The sequence below is a fragment of the Temnothorax americanus genome, unplaced genomic scaffold (assembly GCF_048541705.1).
Source record: "Temnothorax americanus isolate GAGA-0224 unplaced genomic scaffold, ASM4854170v1 Scaffold134, whole genome shotgun sequence".
Lineage (NCBI taxonomy): Eukaryota > Metazoa > Arthropoda > Insecta > Hymenoptera > Formicidae > Temnothorax > Temnothorax americanus.
The window spans coordinates 110,001-126,437 of record NW_027509269.1 but is presented as its reverse complement, the minus strand read 5'-3'; the positions used below and the strand labels follow the sequence as shown (position 1 = coordinate 126,437).

Genomic DNA, 16,437 nt, shown 5'->3' with positions numbered 1-16,437 from the left:
TGTGTGGAGATCACTTTCCGTGCTATTAAAAACCGTGCAATTCAAGAATCCAGATCCACATAAAATTGAACATTTGGTTCCAAGAAATTATTTAAAAAAATACTTTTAAAAAGAAGGATAATCACAATTTATTACCATACTATTCAAGATTCCATGCAATTCAAGTACCGCGTTATTCAAGAAGTCACCTGTTTATATGTATGTTTGTACAGTGTATGTACAAAAAGGTTGTCCGCTACTTTAAGGATGAATAAGTAAGAGAGACCGGGGCAAACTCGACATGATTTTTTCAAAGGCAATTTTTAACAATTAATTAAAATTTTCAAGCAAATTCAATGGTACACATTTAAAAAATGTTCCTTCAGGTACAAAATTGCTTAAGGAAGTTTTACTGTATAAAGACAAATTTTTAAATTGAGAAATGCCGGGACAAACACGACACTTTGCCTGATCGACACAATTTGATCTGAACTTATTTTTTATTGTCTGAAACTGAAAATACATTGTTTATCGTGTATTTAGAAAGTACAAAAATCCGGAATTAAGTAAAATAATCATTGGAAATAATGAGAACAAAAATTGTTAAACTTTCAATTATTTTCATCTAAACTCATGTCTGAAAAACAATTTATGCAAGTAAATTCGCAATCGGACGTGCGCACACATTTGTCATGAGCCATATGGCTGTATGACAAGCATCGTTTGTTATTGGGAGCCGATGATAAAACAGCGTGGTGTCGACTTTGCCCCAAATCTCGTTTTTTACTTTTGTCACTCCAAAAACATAAAAATTTTGGAAATATGCAAAAACTATTATCGGATTCGTATTGGGATCTGACATTCATCGCTGTGATGGTCGAAAGTGAAACCCATGAGGGGTATACAGATCTTGTGGCATATTGTACAGGCTTGACGTGCGAAACTGTGAGCCGATGGACACCATATTGGTTATATATATATAAGTCCCGCCTCCATCTCAGATCCCAATAAGAGCACATCTTTCACATCAAAATTACTTACATATAGGTTTGCAAGAGTAAAACTCGATAAAAAAGTAGAAATTTTCGAGAGATCAAAAAAATTACTTTTTAAAAACGTTTAAGTCGCGCTAAAAATTACACCATAACTCAGAATGTCACCAAATTCCGTTAATAATACTGGCACATATAAAGACGCATTTACAGTAGAAAAGGCAAGTTTCTACGATAAATTTAAATTGGCAAAAAACCTAGTGTCAAGTTTGCCCCGATTTCCCTTAGGCTGAGTTTCCACTGAGCGCGTCACGCGTCGCGTCGTCACAAGTTAACCAATCAAAACATCCCATTTCATTACATTCTTGTGACGGGACCGAAATGAGATGTTTTTATTAGTTCAACTCGGACGACGCGACGCGTGACGCGCTCAGTGAAAACTCAGCCTTACACATTAAAATTAAATTAAAATAATGAAAAAGTTCCTATCAACATAGATCCGCAAGTGATCTCCTATCGAGTTATGGGCATTACAACTTTTGAGCTTAAATTCGGTTTATTAACGAACAGAATACGTTTTAAGTTGTCAAAATACGTACAAAACTACGTCCATATTAAACTACGGATTGAGATTAAGATTGAAAAATTTAATCAATCAGAATAAAAAAACTGATATCAAGTATAGTGAACTTTGCTTTGATTGGTCAAATTTCAATTTAATCTTAATCCCAATCCGTAGTCTGATACGGGCTTTAAGAGATTTTCTAATCTTACCAGGAATTTTGAGTAAAATTTCTAGAAAATCCGGGAATTTTTTTACAAAATTTGAGCTTTAATAAGAAAAAATTCATAACATTATGTGACGAAATCGGGATAAAATTGGAAATGCTGCAATAATGTCTCAATATTTGCAGCAACACTATATAGACCTTTGTGCAAATATTAATAAATATTTGCATAATTTATTTCTAAATAGTATTTCAGGAAGACAACAGCGATATGAGGAACTATCTTAGTGGAATATTTGCAAAATTAAATTTGGAAAGAAATTGCGAAATAATTGAGAAATATTTGAGTCTTATCATGTGTCATTCGTAGCATATTCTGTGCTTGCTGGGTCACCGATAAATGGCATACTTTCTCGTACGTAAAATTTAATGAACGATGGTATATATGTAACTGTTATATATCAATGTTTGCTGAAGTGTGCTGGAGTGATTTTGCTTCTAAATGTCGAAATAATTGTGCAAAATTTGAATCTAAAATTGAATTTCTTCATTTTTGTGCAAATATTATTCAGAAATTTTATACCGGCAAAAACGCTGAGTTATGAGGAATCATCTTAGCACAATAATTGTGAAATTCCTCTTAATTGAATGATGCAATTATTGTACAATATTTGCACAATTTTTCTATATATCGGGGAGTAAACCCTATTGAAGTATCTACATTAGTTTTTGTACAAACTATTTTAAATTAATTGCTGTTTAATTAAATTGTAATACGTGTTTAATACATAAACAATGTGTGTGTGTGTGTGTGTGTAGGTGGATACGTACATATACATACATATGTATAGATATGTATATATTTTATATAATTTTTAAAATAAATATACTATTATATATTTTAAAATATTTATATATTTTATTCTGTTTTCATCCTTTTAATATAAATTACAATTCCGGATGTTCCCTTTCATCACGTCTATAGGACGTCCATCGGATATCCCGTGGACACGTTTAGGGATTAAAGCGTATCCACCAATTTCATAAACAGATTATACCGTGGACGTCCGAAGGATGTAAAATGAATGGCCTATGGATATCGTCAATATCCTTAAAAAGCGTCTTATGGATCTCCTTCGGGGATCATTCCTTCCTTATCTTATCCTCCGACCTTTTCTTTATATATTTCATTTTATCATAATATATTTTGATGTAAAACGTGAAATAGTTTGTAAAGCATTCTCTTTTCAATGATCATAATATTTGTAATAAATAGTATAATAAAAATAATTACAGGCAATTTTTTAGTTTAACATTTGTTTCACTATATTTCACAATAAAAATTCCCTAGCGGCACTTTCTGCCAAGCATAGAGAATCTTCTTTTCCGTTGACTCAATATATATTATTTATATATATACCTAATTTACCTAAATAGAAATCTTCCTCCTGACCGATAAGTCTATCGACCTAATTTCGAAATACGCGCGCGATATCGAAACTGGCGATACCTGCGCCGCCAGCGTCGAAAAAGTGAAAGTAACGTTTCTGATTATGACGTCATCATATAAAACGTCGGCGGGAACTTCCGTTTCCGGTTGGTTAGGTGTGAGTTGACGATTTTTGCGAGCGAAAAGCGAAGTGCGAGTGTGAAAGATAGAGCGAGTGAGAGAGTGTGGCGAGTGAGAAGTGAGCACGGTGAGGGAAAGGGAAGGTGTGAGAGTGGAGTCAGCGCGGAGGATAGGGGAGGAGAGTCCGTGGAGGCGGAGGAGAATGGGGAAGGTTGAGGTTAGAGAGACAAGCGTAGAAGGGGAAGGATAGAGAGCGCGAGAGTGAAGGGCTAGGGAATTCTGGGATTTTTGGGATAACGCGGGGAAGTAGTACGGCCGTAGAGTAGAGGATAGATGGCGCAGTTTGCGGATAGGTTTGGAAAAGAGAGACGCGGAAGTACGGGGAATCTAGATGAGCTTTCCAAGAGGAAAGGGAGTATAGACTAGTTGTTTAAGAGGAAGAGGGATAAAATGGAGAAGGAAGATGGTGCGGGGGGGGGGAAGAGGACGAAGACTTCTCGAAGAGAAGTAACAAGACGGTGAAAACGCCACCAGGGGGGGCAGGGGGGGAGGATATGGATGTGAAGGGGTTGTTGAGAGGAATAAGGGAGGAGATGAGGGAGGGGTTAAGAGGAGTGAGAGAGGAGATAAGAGAGGTGGCGAAGGGGCAAAAGGAGGTAATGATGGAAGAAGTAAAGAAGATAAAAAGCGAACTGAAAGAGAGAGAGGAGATGTGGAGAAGGGAGAGAGGAGAGCTTCAGAAAATAATAGAGGACATGGAACGAAAGCTGGAGGGGATGCAGATGGAGGTAAAGGGAGGAGGTCTTGGGGGAGGAAGAGGTAAAGAGGAAAGCGGAGGAGGGTTGGGGGAGGAGGGGAGGGGTGAGGCTGATTGGAAGAAGAGGGTGGAAAGGCTGGAAAGGAGGTACGAAGTAAAGGAGAGGAGAGAAAGAAGAAGAAACATTCTGATAAAAGGAGTGAAGGAAGATGCAGGAGGAATAAAGGGGGGAGTGGCGGAGGTGATGAAAAAGATAGGCGTGGAGGTGAAGATAAAGGAGATTAGAAAAATAGAGGCGGTGAGAAGAGAGAAGGGGGGTATGGCAGTGGTGAAAGTGGGAAGTGAAGAAGAGAAGGCGAAAATAATGAGAAATAAGTGGAAACTGAGAGACGAAAATACGTGGATAGACAAAGACTTGACATGGGAGGAAAGAAGGATAAAATGGAAGATAAACCAAGTGGCAGGGAAGGCAAGAAGAGAGGGTAAAAGGGTACGGATAGGGATGGGAAGGGTATGGATAGAGGGGGAATGGTGGGTGTGGGATGAGGTAAGAGGTGTGCTTAGGAATGGCAGAGAGAGGTGCTGGGAGGAAGAGCAAGGGAAAGGAATAGAAAGTGGAAGAGAGGAAGAGCAAAGGCAGGGGGAGTAGAGGAGGGAGAGGGAACGGGTAGGGGGGAAGAGAGAGGAGCAGAAATTGAGAAGGATAAGAGAGAGGAACTGGGTGGAAGAGTGGGAGAAGAAGAGGGAGTGGAGGGAGAGAGGAGAGGGAGAAGGGAGGGAAGTAGTATTTATAAGGTGGCCTTTTGGAATGTGGCGGGGCTAACAAATAAAGATAAAGAGTTTTAGAAAAGACTGGAGGATTGGGACGTAATGGTGTTATGCGAAACGTGGGTGGACGGTAAGGGGTGGGGAAGGATAAAAGAAAAGATGCCAAGAGGCTACGTATGGGAAGTGCAGAGAGTAGGGAGGAAGAGCCGGAAGGGAAGGGCGATAGGAGGAATGATAGTAGGGGAAAAAAGCTGTGTAGATTCTTGGGGGAACGTGGGTGGGCGATTTTTAACGGAGGAATAAGAGGAGATGAGGAAGGAGAATGGACGTATACAGGGGGAAGAGGGGAGTCGGTGATTGACTACGTGTTAGGGGACAGGAGGATAAGGGAAAGGGTAGAACGGGTGGTGGTAGAAGAGAAGGTCGATTCAGACCATCAGCCAGTGACGGCGTGGGTGGAAGGGTGGGAGGAAAGTATGGGTAATGGGAAGGGGGGAAGGAGCGGAAGTGGGAGAGGAGACTGGTCAGAAAAGAACAGGGAAAAATTTAGAGAGTCAATGGGGGACAGGCAAGCTCAGGGAGGGAGAGTAGAGAAGGAGTAGCAAGGGCTGAAGGGGAGGATAAGGGAAATATTAAGGGAAGTGAATGGGAGGGGCAAAAAAAGCGGAAGAAGGGGCTGGTGGAATGAGGAATGTAAGGAAAGGAAAAAGAGAGTTGGCAACATGTTAAGGAAATGGAGAAAAGAAGGGGGAGAGGGGGACAATTACAGGGAGGAAAAACAGCGATACAAGAAGCTATGTGAAAGGAAGAAAAGAAGAGAAGTGGAGAAATGGGAAGCAGAAGTAAAGGAGGTCAGGACGGAGGGGCAGGTATGGAAGGTGGTAAACAGGGAGAGAAAGAGGAGAAGGAGGGTGAATGAGGGAATTAGTATGCAAGAATGGGATGGGTACTTTAAAGAGCTGTTGGGAGGAGTGAATGGGAGGGTGGTGATGGGAACAAGAAGAGGGGAGAGGAGGGAGGAGGAGGAGGAGGAAGAGGAGATAAGGAGAGAAGAGGTGTGGGAGGTAGTGAGGAAGCTTAGAGAGAGAAAAGCGATGGGAAGTGATGGAATTCCAAATGAGGTTTGGAAGTTTGGAGGGAAGGTAGTGAAAGAATGGCTATGGGAAGTGTGCAATAGAGTGTGGAAAAGAGAGGGTTGGCCGGAAGATTGGAGGAAGGGAATTATAGTGCCTATAGAAAAAAAGGGGGAGGGGGAGAGAGTGGGGGACTACAGAGGGGTGACGTTAGCACAAACGGCATACAAAGTGTATGCTGCCGTGTTGGCGGAAAGGTTGAGGAAGGAGGTTGAAGAGAAGGGCTTGCTGCCACCGAGTCAGACAGGGTTTAGAAAAGGGGTTGGGACCACGGATAACATTTACGTACTGAATTACCTGATAAACAGGCAAGTAAATGGGAAGAAAGGGAAGATGGTGGTGATGTTCGTGGACTTAAAAGCAGCTTTTGACTCGGTGGACAGGAGGATTCTAGTGGAAGCCATGAGAAAAAGGGGAGTAAGGGAGGGCTTGGTGGAGAGGTGTAAAGAACTGCTGGGGGAGACGATATGCAGAGTAAGGGTGGGAGAGGAGATGGGAGAGAGATTTTGGACAGGAAGGGGAGTCAGACAAGGGTGTCCGTTAAGTCCAATTCTGTTCACCTTGCTGCTGGCGGACATTGACGATGAACTGAAAAGAGGGGGCTGGGGTGGAATAAAGCTAGGAGGGAGAAAGATATATACACTGGCTTATGCAGATGATATAGCGATGTTGGCGGAGAATGAGGAAGATATGAAAGGAATGATGGGAAAACTGGTGGGGTATTTGGACAGAAAGGGATTGGTATTGAACAGTGAAAAAACGAAGGTAATGAGATGCAGAAAAGGGGGAGGAAGATGGAAAAAGGTGAGTTGGAGGTGGAAGGGTAGGACAATTGAGGAAGTAAGAAAATTCTGCTACTTGGGATATGTAGTAAAATGTAATGGGAGGCAGGATGAACATGTAAAAGAGAGGACGAGGAGAGGGGCGGCGTTGCTGGGAAAGTATGGAGGATCGGAAAGAGAAGGTTTGGGGGGGATTTGGGTAGGAGAATATGGTTGTTTGATAAGTTGATATGGACGGTGATAAGTTACGGAGTGGAAATATGGGGGTAGAGGGAAAAAGGGGAAATAGAGAGATTGCAGGAAAGATATTTAAGGTGGGTGTTGGAAGTGGAAAGATGTATACCGGGATATATGATTAGGGAGAAGTTACAAAGGGAGAAACTAAGAGGAAGGGCGGTTATGAGAGCATGGGGGTATGAGAAAAAATTGGAGGAAGGAAAGGGAGGGGAGCTGGCAAGGGAGTGCTGGGAGGAGGTAAAGAGTAGGGCGAAAGAGGGGTGAGCAGGGGGGGATGGAAGGAGGAGAGAAAAGAAGCAGCGGAGAGCAGGGGCTGGAGGATAGAGGAGGTGGAGGAGCTGAGGGAGAAGGGGATGTGGAGGGGAGAGGACGTGCTTGAGAGAGAAAGAAGAATGCAAAGAGAAGAGAGGTGGAAGGAGATAGGGGAGGCAAAATTTAACAAGTGGTATGGCATGATAAAAGGGGAGGGGATACCGGAGTACTTAAAAAAGAACTGGGGAGAAAATAGGTGGCAGAGGGTGGCTAGATACAGGCTGGGGGGTGGTATGAGGGGGGTGAAACATTGGATGGCGGAGGAGAGAAGAGTGTGCAGAGTGTGTGGAGGGGGGGAGGAGACGTGGGAACATGTGTGGGAAAATTGTGCAGATTGGGGGGAAGGGAGATCATGGCAGGAAGCGGTGGGGGAGGTATTGGGGGAAGAGGGAGAGGGGAGAGATGGCTGAGGAAATTAAAGAGAGTAAGGGAGGGAGGAGATGACGGAGGGGAATGGGAGGTAGAGGAGGGGAGGAGTGAATGAGAGAAAGAGGATGAGTGAGGAGTTTGTAAACTGAAACGGAAGTCTACAGAGATAGGGAACTTGCGAACGTGTGTGTGTGTGTAAAGATAGGCAGGGCAATTAGTATGTAAGGTTAAATGTAAGATAGGCTAAGGTAGGCTAAGAGATTGTATGTAAAGGGTTGGGAACGTCCCTCCAAAACGCCTTGGGGGGAGTCAATAAATATAGCTATATATAAAACGTCGGCGTTAGGAGAAGGAGGAGGAAGTATCTTAATAAAAAATTTTCACATTTGGACTTTGCGTCGCAATATCTCCGCTTGTAGGGCACGTAGCGGAATATTATAAAAGAAACCCCCCCCCCCTAATTGGACCCCAAGCTATCGATCAAGCCTACTTAGAACTTGATCCGTTCACTCGTTATCCAGATCTCAACATCTCGGGTACTCGCAACCCGTCGCGTCGCGTAAAAGAGTCACGGTCGGTCTCGCTCCGCGTGTACTTGGCGCGAGACACTACCGTGTCTCTTGACATATTTTCCTTGAAAATTATTTAACTAAATTTTGAATTAAAGGGTTTTAATTAATGATTATTATATTTTATATGTATTTCATTAAGCAAAAATGTTTCATTGTTACGCAATACTATCGTACTCACATAAATTGCAGATCTACCTGCTGGAGAATCAATCGAAGAAATCGCCGAATCTGTAGATGAGTTACGGGAGAAGCTTGCCAATATGAAAAAACTTATGAAAGAGCGAAGAGGCACAACGCTGGGAGAGATCAGTGCCCGAAAAAGGAAAGAAACTTCTAACATGATAGATGACAATCTCCTGTCCTGGATGTTCGGATTGGCTCTTATGGGGATTCTACTTGTTAGCTTCTACGCCTTCTATAATCTTTATTACGCGGTTCTGAAGAGATTTCCATCCCATCATACGGAATTATAAGAAAGTGCGTGAGAACAAAAAGGAGCGGGGCTCAAAATTTTTGCAAAGCTGAAATTATATTACAAATCGGCCTTGTTTAATTTCCCTATATCAGATAATATCCCAACAAGAGTAATCCCAATGTGTCAAATGTTCTTTTTACTATAAACTCTTTAACTGCCATGTGTTCGATTTTTCTCAATAAAAATAGCATAGAAAAGTATAATATCCAAGTAATTAATAATTTTAAAAAAATTGTAGCAAATTAACCCTTAACGTATAAGACGTGGGTCTACGCGGCATCCGAGCCATAATGATATCTGCTCGTAACTGTAAAACTTGAAAGCCTGTTAGAAGATATTAAATAAACAATGTTTATTTATATCAAAATGACTATAAAATCGTCAACTACAATGTATACAGATGTTTCATACATTTTTTTAAATTTTTTAAAAATATTTTAAGGTAGGGAAAAATAGCGTTGTTGAATGTAACAGATCTACGTATGCACTTAGAAGGTACTGAAAAAACGTGTACACTTTAAGGGTTAAATTTGAGAAAAAATAGACGACACTATGCCATACTCTTATTTATATTTCAATATAATTTTATATTTAATTAATACAATTATAATCTAAAATCATGATTACGAAGATATTGTAAAATTTTGTTAAGGTAGTTCGTTCGTGATAATATTGTCAAAAAGTTTATAATAGACAAATGACATATAGTATTTGGCTGAGATCGTCCGCGTTATGCATGTGTGTGTAGAATCTCATATATGTAAAGACCCAGATAGCAGAGTGCGTCAAATGACGTTATAATGCCGTCGAAGTGACATCTCCAACGACAACAATCCGTCACTTTGACTGCACTATTACGGCACTTGACACCACTCTGCTATCTGGGGATATATATAGATACTAATGTGCTATTAGATCTTCAACAGTTAGATGTCATATGTGCTCACCGCTATCAGAAATTGTGTATCAATTGCTTCGAACATAATGATAGATATAAGATGGTTAGAGTCCCTCTAATCAGAGTCTGGCCAACTTTCAATTCTGACAAAATTCTGTGAGAGAGAAGAATATAAGAGAGAAAGAGAAAGCGATATAACATTCACTATACATTTATCGCTTTCTCTCTCTCATTCTGATATCTCTTTCTCTTTCTGTTTCTCTTGCTTTTACCAAGAAATGGCGAACCAATCAAAAGTTGCTACTGTATGGCCAGACTCTGATTAGAGGGACTCTAAAGACGGTCAAAGGTCTTATATTATTGTAAGAATATTCTTGCAAGTCTTTTTTATCATCTTCTTGTTTTTCATTGAAATCGTAGTTTGATCTCTACAATCAGAAACGTGATATTGGAAGCCGTTTTCATCATATGATATATGTAAAAGTGTGAGGGTAGAAACTTGCACATTGCTTCCTCATAGTTTTTAAGTATGTGCAAGTAGAAACTTGAACATTATTTCCATTTCCTCACAATTTTTAAGTATGCAAATTATAAATTTGCACGTTGCTTAAGCAACATTTTATTTTGCTTTATAAAGCTTTCTCTTTTGAGGAAGCCTGTTTTTTATGCATGATTAATTTGGCTTCCTCATAAAGGAAGCTTTATGAGCGAAATAAAATGTTGCTTAAACAACGTGCAAATTTATAATTTGCATACTTAAAAATTGTGAGGAAATAATGTTCAAATTTATAATTTGCACACTTAAAAACTATAAGGAAGCAATGTTCAAGTTTCTACTTGCACACTTAAAAACTATGAGGAAGCAATGTGCAAGTTTCTACTTATACACTTTTTTTATTTTGATAAGCTTTATTACAACTAATATCTGTTATACTATTACAAAAATCAATTAAATAATTAATATTTTTAATAAAATAATCTCTATTATTTGCGGATATTTTTTTTTAATTCTTTATCGCGTTGCATTTTGGCACTCAAGTCAGATAGTACAACCCTTTTATTTACTCTTATTTTGATGATTTGTACATTGTTTTTGATTTTAGAAGCCTTATAAAGTTTGGTCTAACCAACCAAATTTTAAAGAATTATATATGAAATAGGGCTAAAAAAACTGAAGAATATAACAGAATTAGAAAAAGTTGCCAATAATTAATACTAAATTGTGCAAAAACATCAATTTTTAAAAAGTCTCAAGTGCTTGAAACTTGAGATACAGTCTTTAAGGGTTAAAGTTTTATAATATTGGCAATTTTTTTAATTCTATTATATTCTTCAGTCTTTTTTCTATCCCTATTTCATATATAACTCTTTAAGATTTGGTTGATTAGTTCTTGAGCTATAACCGTTTGAAATTACGAAGAATCCGTACATAGGAACCAAAATGTGCAAGTTTCAAAAGTGTGCAAGTTTGCACATTTTTTTATTACATTAACAATTTTTTAATATAATTCTATTATATTGTTCTTTAAGATTTGGTTGATTAGTTCTTGAAATACAGACGTTTGAAATTTCGGGAAATCCGTACAAATATAAGAGCCTTATAAAACTGGGTCTAATCAACCAAATCTTAAAAACTTAACATGAAATAGGGGTAGAAAAGACTGAAGAATATAATAGAATTAAAAATAGACCGATATCTCAAATATTGAGAAAGTTACAGCATCAAACACATTTTTTTGAAAAATGAAAACCCCCCTAAAATCCATACCGTTTGACGGATCTTAAGAAAATTAGAGGAGAACATACTTTCTATGATACTCTATTTGTGTGCAAAATTTCAGCCCGGTATTTAAAAAATTATAGAAGTAGATGCGTATACAGATCCGTACACATACACACACATACTTCCGGACATTTTTTTTTTAATGTGGTTTTTCGACGTTTTAAGACATTCCGAACACATTTTCGCATCAAAAACTAAAAAAACATTTTTTTCCTCAGCCTTTTCTACCTCTATTTCATATATAATTCTTTAAAATTTGGTTGAGTAGACTTAGCTTTATACGCGTTCAAAGGTCCATATACGAGGTTTACGAAAACAAAGCTTCCTCTATGAAGAAGCAAAAAGTGCTATATATATATATAATATATATATATATATATATATATATATATATATATATATATAATTTTGACTTCCATTTCAACTTTGGTACAGTCAATCTTTTTCTAATTGCACATGTGTGTAAAACGTGTTTAGATTAATATGCTGTCCTAATTTTACAAGATTCCTAAGAAAATGAGTTTACGGACGTACCTACTACCTTAAATATAATTTTTAGCAATAAGGTCCAAAGAATTGTTTCTTTTTTGCAGTTAATTAATCTAATTAATTGATTGATCTAGCATTCGAGCTCGTTACCAAGTAAAAAGTTCTTTTATATAAAAATATACATATTTATATAGAAAATATGTTCATATATGTTTTCTTTTTCTTATCTACCCTAATGATACATATATATGTATACATATATATATATATATACCTATATATACTATATATATATATATATAGTACTTTTCAAAGTTTGAATTTTTGTGGCTCATGGTGCCCCGGTCTCCCCTAGATGGTTTAATGTCTGTTTAACAGCATGCAACTTTTGTTTGAAATAATTTTTCATAAAACAAACAATTTACGGTAATTAATATACATATATACATATTAATTACCGTAAATTGTTTTATGAAAAATTATTTCAAACAAAAGTTGCATGCTGTTAAACAGACATTAAACCATCTAGGGGAGACCAGGGCACCATGAGCCACAAAAATTCAAACTTTGAAAAGTAGTTTTAAATATAAGATTTTTTGTCTCATTTTTTTTATAAATAAAGCATTATGTATATTTTAAAATTTATTTAACGTATTTGGCAAATATATTGATTAGTTTTTGAGAAAAAAAATTAAAACACATTTTTTGAGAAATGCCCCAAGATGCTCCATACCCGGGGCACCATGGGTCTATCACTGGGGCATTATAAATCACACGCAAAAACTAGGTTTATTTATTCAAGAAATAACAAAAAGTTACAAAAGTTGAAAAAAAAAATTTATTTTATACGTTTTACTGTTCAGGATTGAGCAGGATAAACAAGATATTAGAACCCACTACTAAAATATCATTTTTTTGGTGAAAAACTAACTTCTGACATGTTTTCTTCAATCAAAAATAACATATGTCATCAACCTATCTATCTATTATCAACCTTGGTGGCGTGTGTGACCCATGATGCCGGCGATTCAAATCGTAAGTATATATTCGACTTGTATGGCCATGATACACATATTCAATATACAGATACAGAAATTCTGTATACACATACATAAATTGTGTATACCTTCTGTAAACCTGTGTATGAGGCATTCCATGCCAAATTGACCTGGTCTGACCCTCGACCTCTCGCATGTGGTCCGCGTTTTTAATGTTTTTTTCTTTTCCGATTTTTGTGTTATTGTTCCAACTCTAAAATGCACTCAGATTTTTTTTTTAGATCTTTTTGTGATTTATTTATAATTTCTTTAAACCAATTATATTGTTTTGGCCACAATTTAAAAATCTGAAAACTTCTCAAAAATCCTATATCAGATATCAACATTTTTAAGGGGATCCTAAAGCCGTCTGTAATACCGGCTTTTTTTCTTAGCACTAATCTTTTAATTGGCTTTATAGAAATGCAAAATTCTTACCGGAAATAAGTTGGCGCTGCAAGTTCATATTTTTTAATTTACTATAGCTTAAACGATTGCTCCCTAATTGCTCCCTCAGAATCGACGATTGCTCCCCTTTTAAGATTATTATTTTTTGAGATATTTAATAAAAACGAAAAATTTCTAATTTTTATTAAAAAAACATATTTATAATAACTCTATGCAACTTTATAGGGCATAGAACGATTGCTCCTTCATTGCTCCTTATTGCTCCATCATAATTTTAATGATTTATTGCATTTTTATTGAAAAAATAACAAATTAATCATTTCACTATCGACCGCCTATTGTAACTATGGCTCGGCAGCGCATGCGCATGCTACCATAACTATGCGCATGCGCGATGGTATCTGTTAGAGCTTTTATTGGTTAGCTTCATGGGACTAACCAATCAGAATGATTCCGAGATTCCGTTTTCCGCGATTCCGTCTTGCATGGGGAGGCACCCTTAGGGCTTAAAACACCTAGGCCGGTATTCATAGTTATTTAAGACCGTCTTAAGTTCAATCTTAAGATGTCATGAACCAATCACAGAGCCGCATTAGCGTCTTAAGACGTTACTTAAGACGATCTTGAAAACTATGAATACCGGCCCTATTGTAGTCATTGTAGATGGGCACTAAGGCCGAGTTTTCACTGAGCGCGTCACGCGTCGCGTCATCACAAGTTAACCAATCAACACATCCCATTTTATTACATTACTTGTGACGGGATCAAAATGGGATGTTTTGATTGGTCGCGACGGATAAGGCCCGGTCTACAATGGATGTCGGAAGTCGGAGTCGTAAGAAATTGACCAATCAATTGACCATTTATTATTTTTCGACCGCAAGGAGAATAATAGATTGTGATTGGTCAATTTCTTACGACTCCGACTTCCGACATCCATTGTAGACCGGGCCTAACGCGACCAATCAAAACATCTTATTTTATTACATTATTTGTAATGGGATGTTTAGATTAGTTAAGCCCCTTGCACAATGCCAGACAACAGGCAATAGGAACAGGAAATAACTAAAAAAATCGTTAATTACAACCTAAAAAATTCGAATGCTATGATTGGTTGGCAACAGGCAATTGGCACAGAATTTCGTGACGTGACTGAAACTCTGTGTCTATTGATTGTGTCACTGTTTATTCTGCATTTATACATGATTTCTGATTTTTATTTCCTGTTCCTATTGCCTGTTGCCTGGCATTGTGCAAGAGGCTTTAACGACAGATGACGCGACGCGTGGAAACTAAGGCCTAACGTCAATAAGGGCTCATGCACAATGCTGACAGGTGGGCAATTAAGAAGCAATCGTTTTATGTTGGATATACTTGCAGAAGACTGTGAGAAATGTATTTTTCCAAGAAAATAAACAGTTCTCTGCTAAAATATCATACAAAATTAATTATACGAATGGAGCGATTAAAAATCCCAATAGAGCGAAGCGAGAAATAGTTAAGATGGAAGCACATAAAATTGCAGGAGCCATGAGCAGAAAGCAGAAGCCATACGCGCATGCGCTATGGTATCCGTAAAAGCTCTAACAGATACCATCGCGCATGCGCATAGTTATGGTAGCATGCGCATGCGCTGCCGAGCCATAGTTACAATAGGCGGTCGATAGTGAAATGATTAATTTGTTATTTTTTCAATAAAAATGCAATAAATCATTAAAATTATGATGGAGCAATAAGGAGCAATGAAGGAGCAATCGTTCTATGCCCTATAAAGTTGCATAGAGTTATTATAAATATGTTTTTCAATAAAAATTAGAAATTTTTTGTTTTTATTAAATATCTCAAAAAATAATAATCTTAAAAGGGGAGCAATCGTCGATTCTGAGGGAGCAATTAGAGAGCAATCATTTGAGCTATAGTAAATTAAAAAATATAAACTTGCAGCGCCAACTTATTTCCGGTAAAATTCTTGTCTAGAATTCAAAATCTAGGTCATGGTGTTCGAATTTATATCGAAATCGAGAAAAAATTAATATTTTTGTTAATTTTTGGTATACGTGACGACAACATTTGCTTTGTACAAAAATTCCACAATAAATATCCACAAAATTAGACCGGCATGACCTAGGGACAACATTTAAGAACAATATCGTGCAATTAGATCTAAGATAAAAGCCTAGAAAAAAAGATTAGTTTAAATAAACTTTTATATGTGCAAAAGCACATTCAGGTTGACATTGCGTGTAGCGAGAGATGGCGCAGCACGCGAAACAAGGACAGATGCCTCTCGTTAGACAAGGACAGATATAGATATATGACATAGAAAACAGGATTAGAAATGTTGACATTACCGACGTCGAGGAAGTTCAGCCTTCACTTTAGGATCCCCTATTAAGCCTTGACCCAGAGTGGGACAGCGTTTGCTTTTATTATTTTCTTAGCTTTTTTCGAAAAAAAACATTAAAAAAATAAAAACATAAGTCGTAAAACATCGGTAAGCTGTTGCTTGAACAGTTTTATGTATAACATAGGATGTTTCAGAATTTTTTCAGATTTTTCCGACGCGATTTTTTGTATTTTGGAAAATTGCTTCAAAAAAATTATAAAATATCCTGTTATATATAAAAATGTGCAAGCAATAGCCTACAGTATTTTTGAAAAATTTTTCAGATTTTTAAATTGTGGCCAACAATATGTTGGTTTAAAAAATTATAAGTAGGGGAGACTGGGGCAAACTTTACATTAGGCTTTTTGCCAATTTAAATCTATCGTAGAAACTTGCCTTTCCTACTGTAAATGCGTCTTTATGTGCCAGTATTATCAACGGAAATTGGTGACATTCTGAGTTATGGTGTAATTTTTAACGCGACATAAGCGTTTTTGATGGTAAAAATAAGTAATTTTTCTTTTCTCTCGAAAATTTGTACTCTTTTATCGAGCTTTATTCTTATGAATCTACATGTAAGTGATTTTGATGGGAAATTTGATGCTCTATACGAATCGGACGAATCCAATAATAGTTTTTGCATATTTTCAAAATTTTTATATTTTTGGAGTGAAAAAACTGAAAAACGACGTTCGGGGCAAAGTCGACACTACGCCGTTTTATCGACTCCCAATAACAAATGATGCTTGTCGTATGCCAGCT

General features: G+C 37.4%; 1 protein-coding gene and 1 long non-coding RNA gene across 2 annotated transcripts in view; one reads left to right on the top strand and one right to left on the bottom strand.

Annotated features, from left to right (window-relative positions):
• Positions 1–12,044, top strand: part of LOC143894276 (uncharacterized) — a 45,747-nt gene extending 33,703 nt beyond the window's left edge. The window contains exon 2 of the mRNA XM_077400445.1: positions 8,389–12,044. Within this exon, the coding sequence (XP_077256571.1) occupies positions 8,389–8,672 (284 nt within the window). The 3' untranslated portion in view covers positions 8,673–12,044. The remainder of the gene's footprint in view (positions 1–8,388) is intronic.
• The window catches only part of LOC143894281 (uncharacterized), a 119,179-nt gene that overhangs the window by 50,468 nt on the left and 52,274 nt on the right, over positions 1–16,437 (bottom strand). The window lies entirely within an intron of this gene.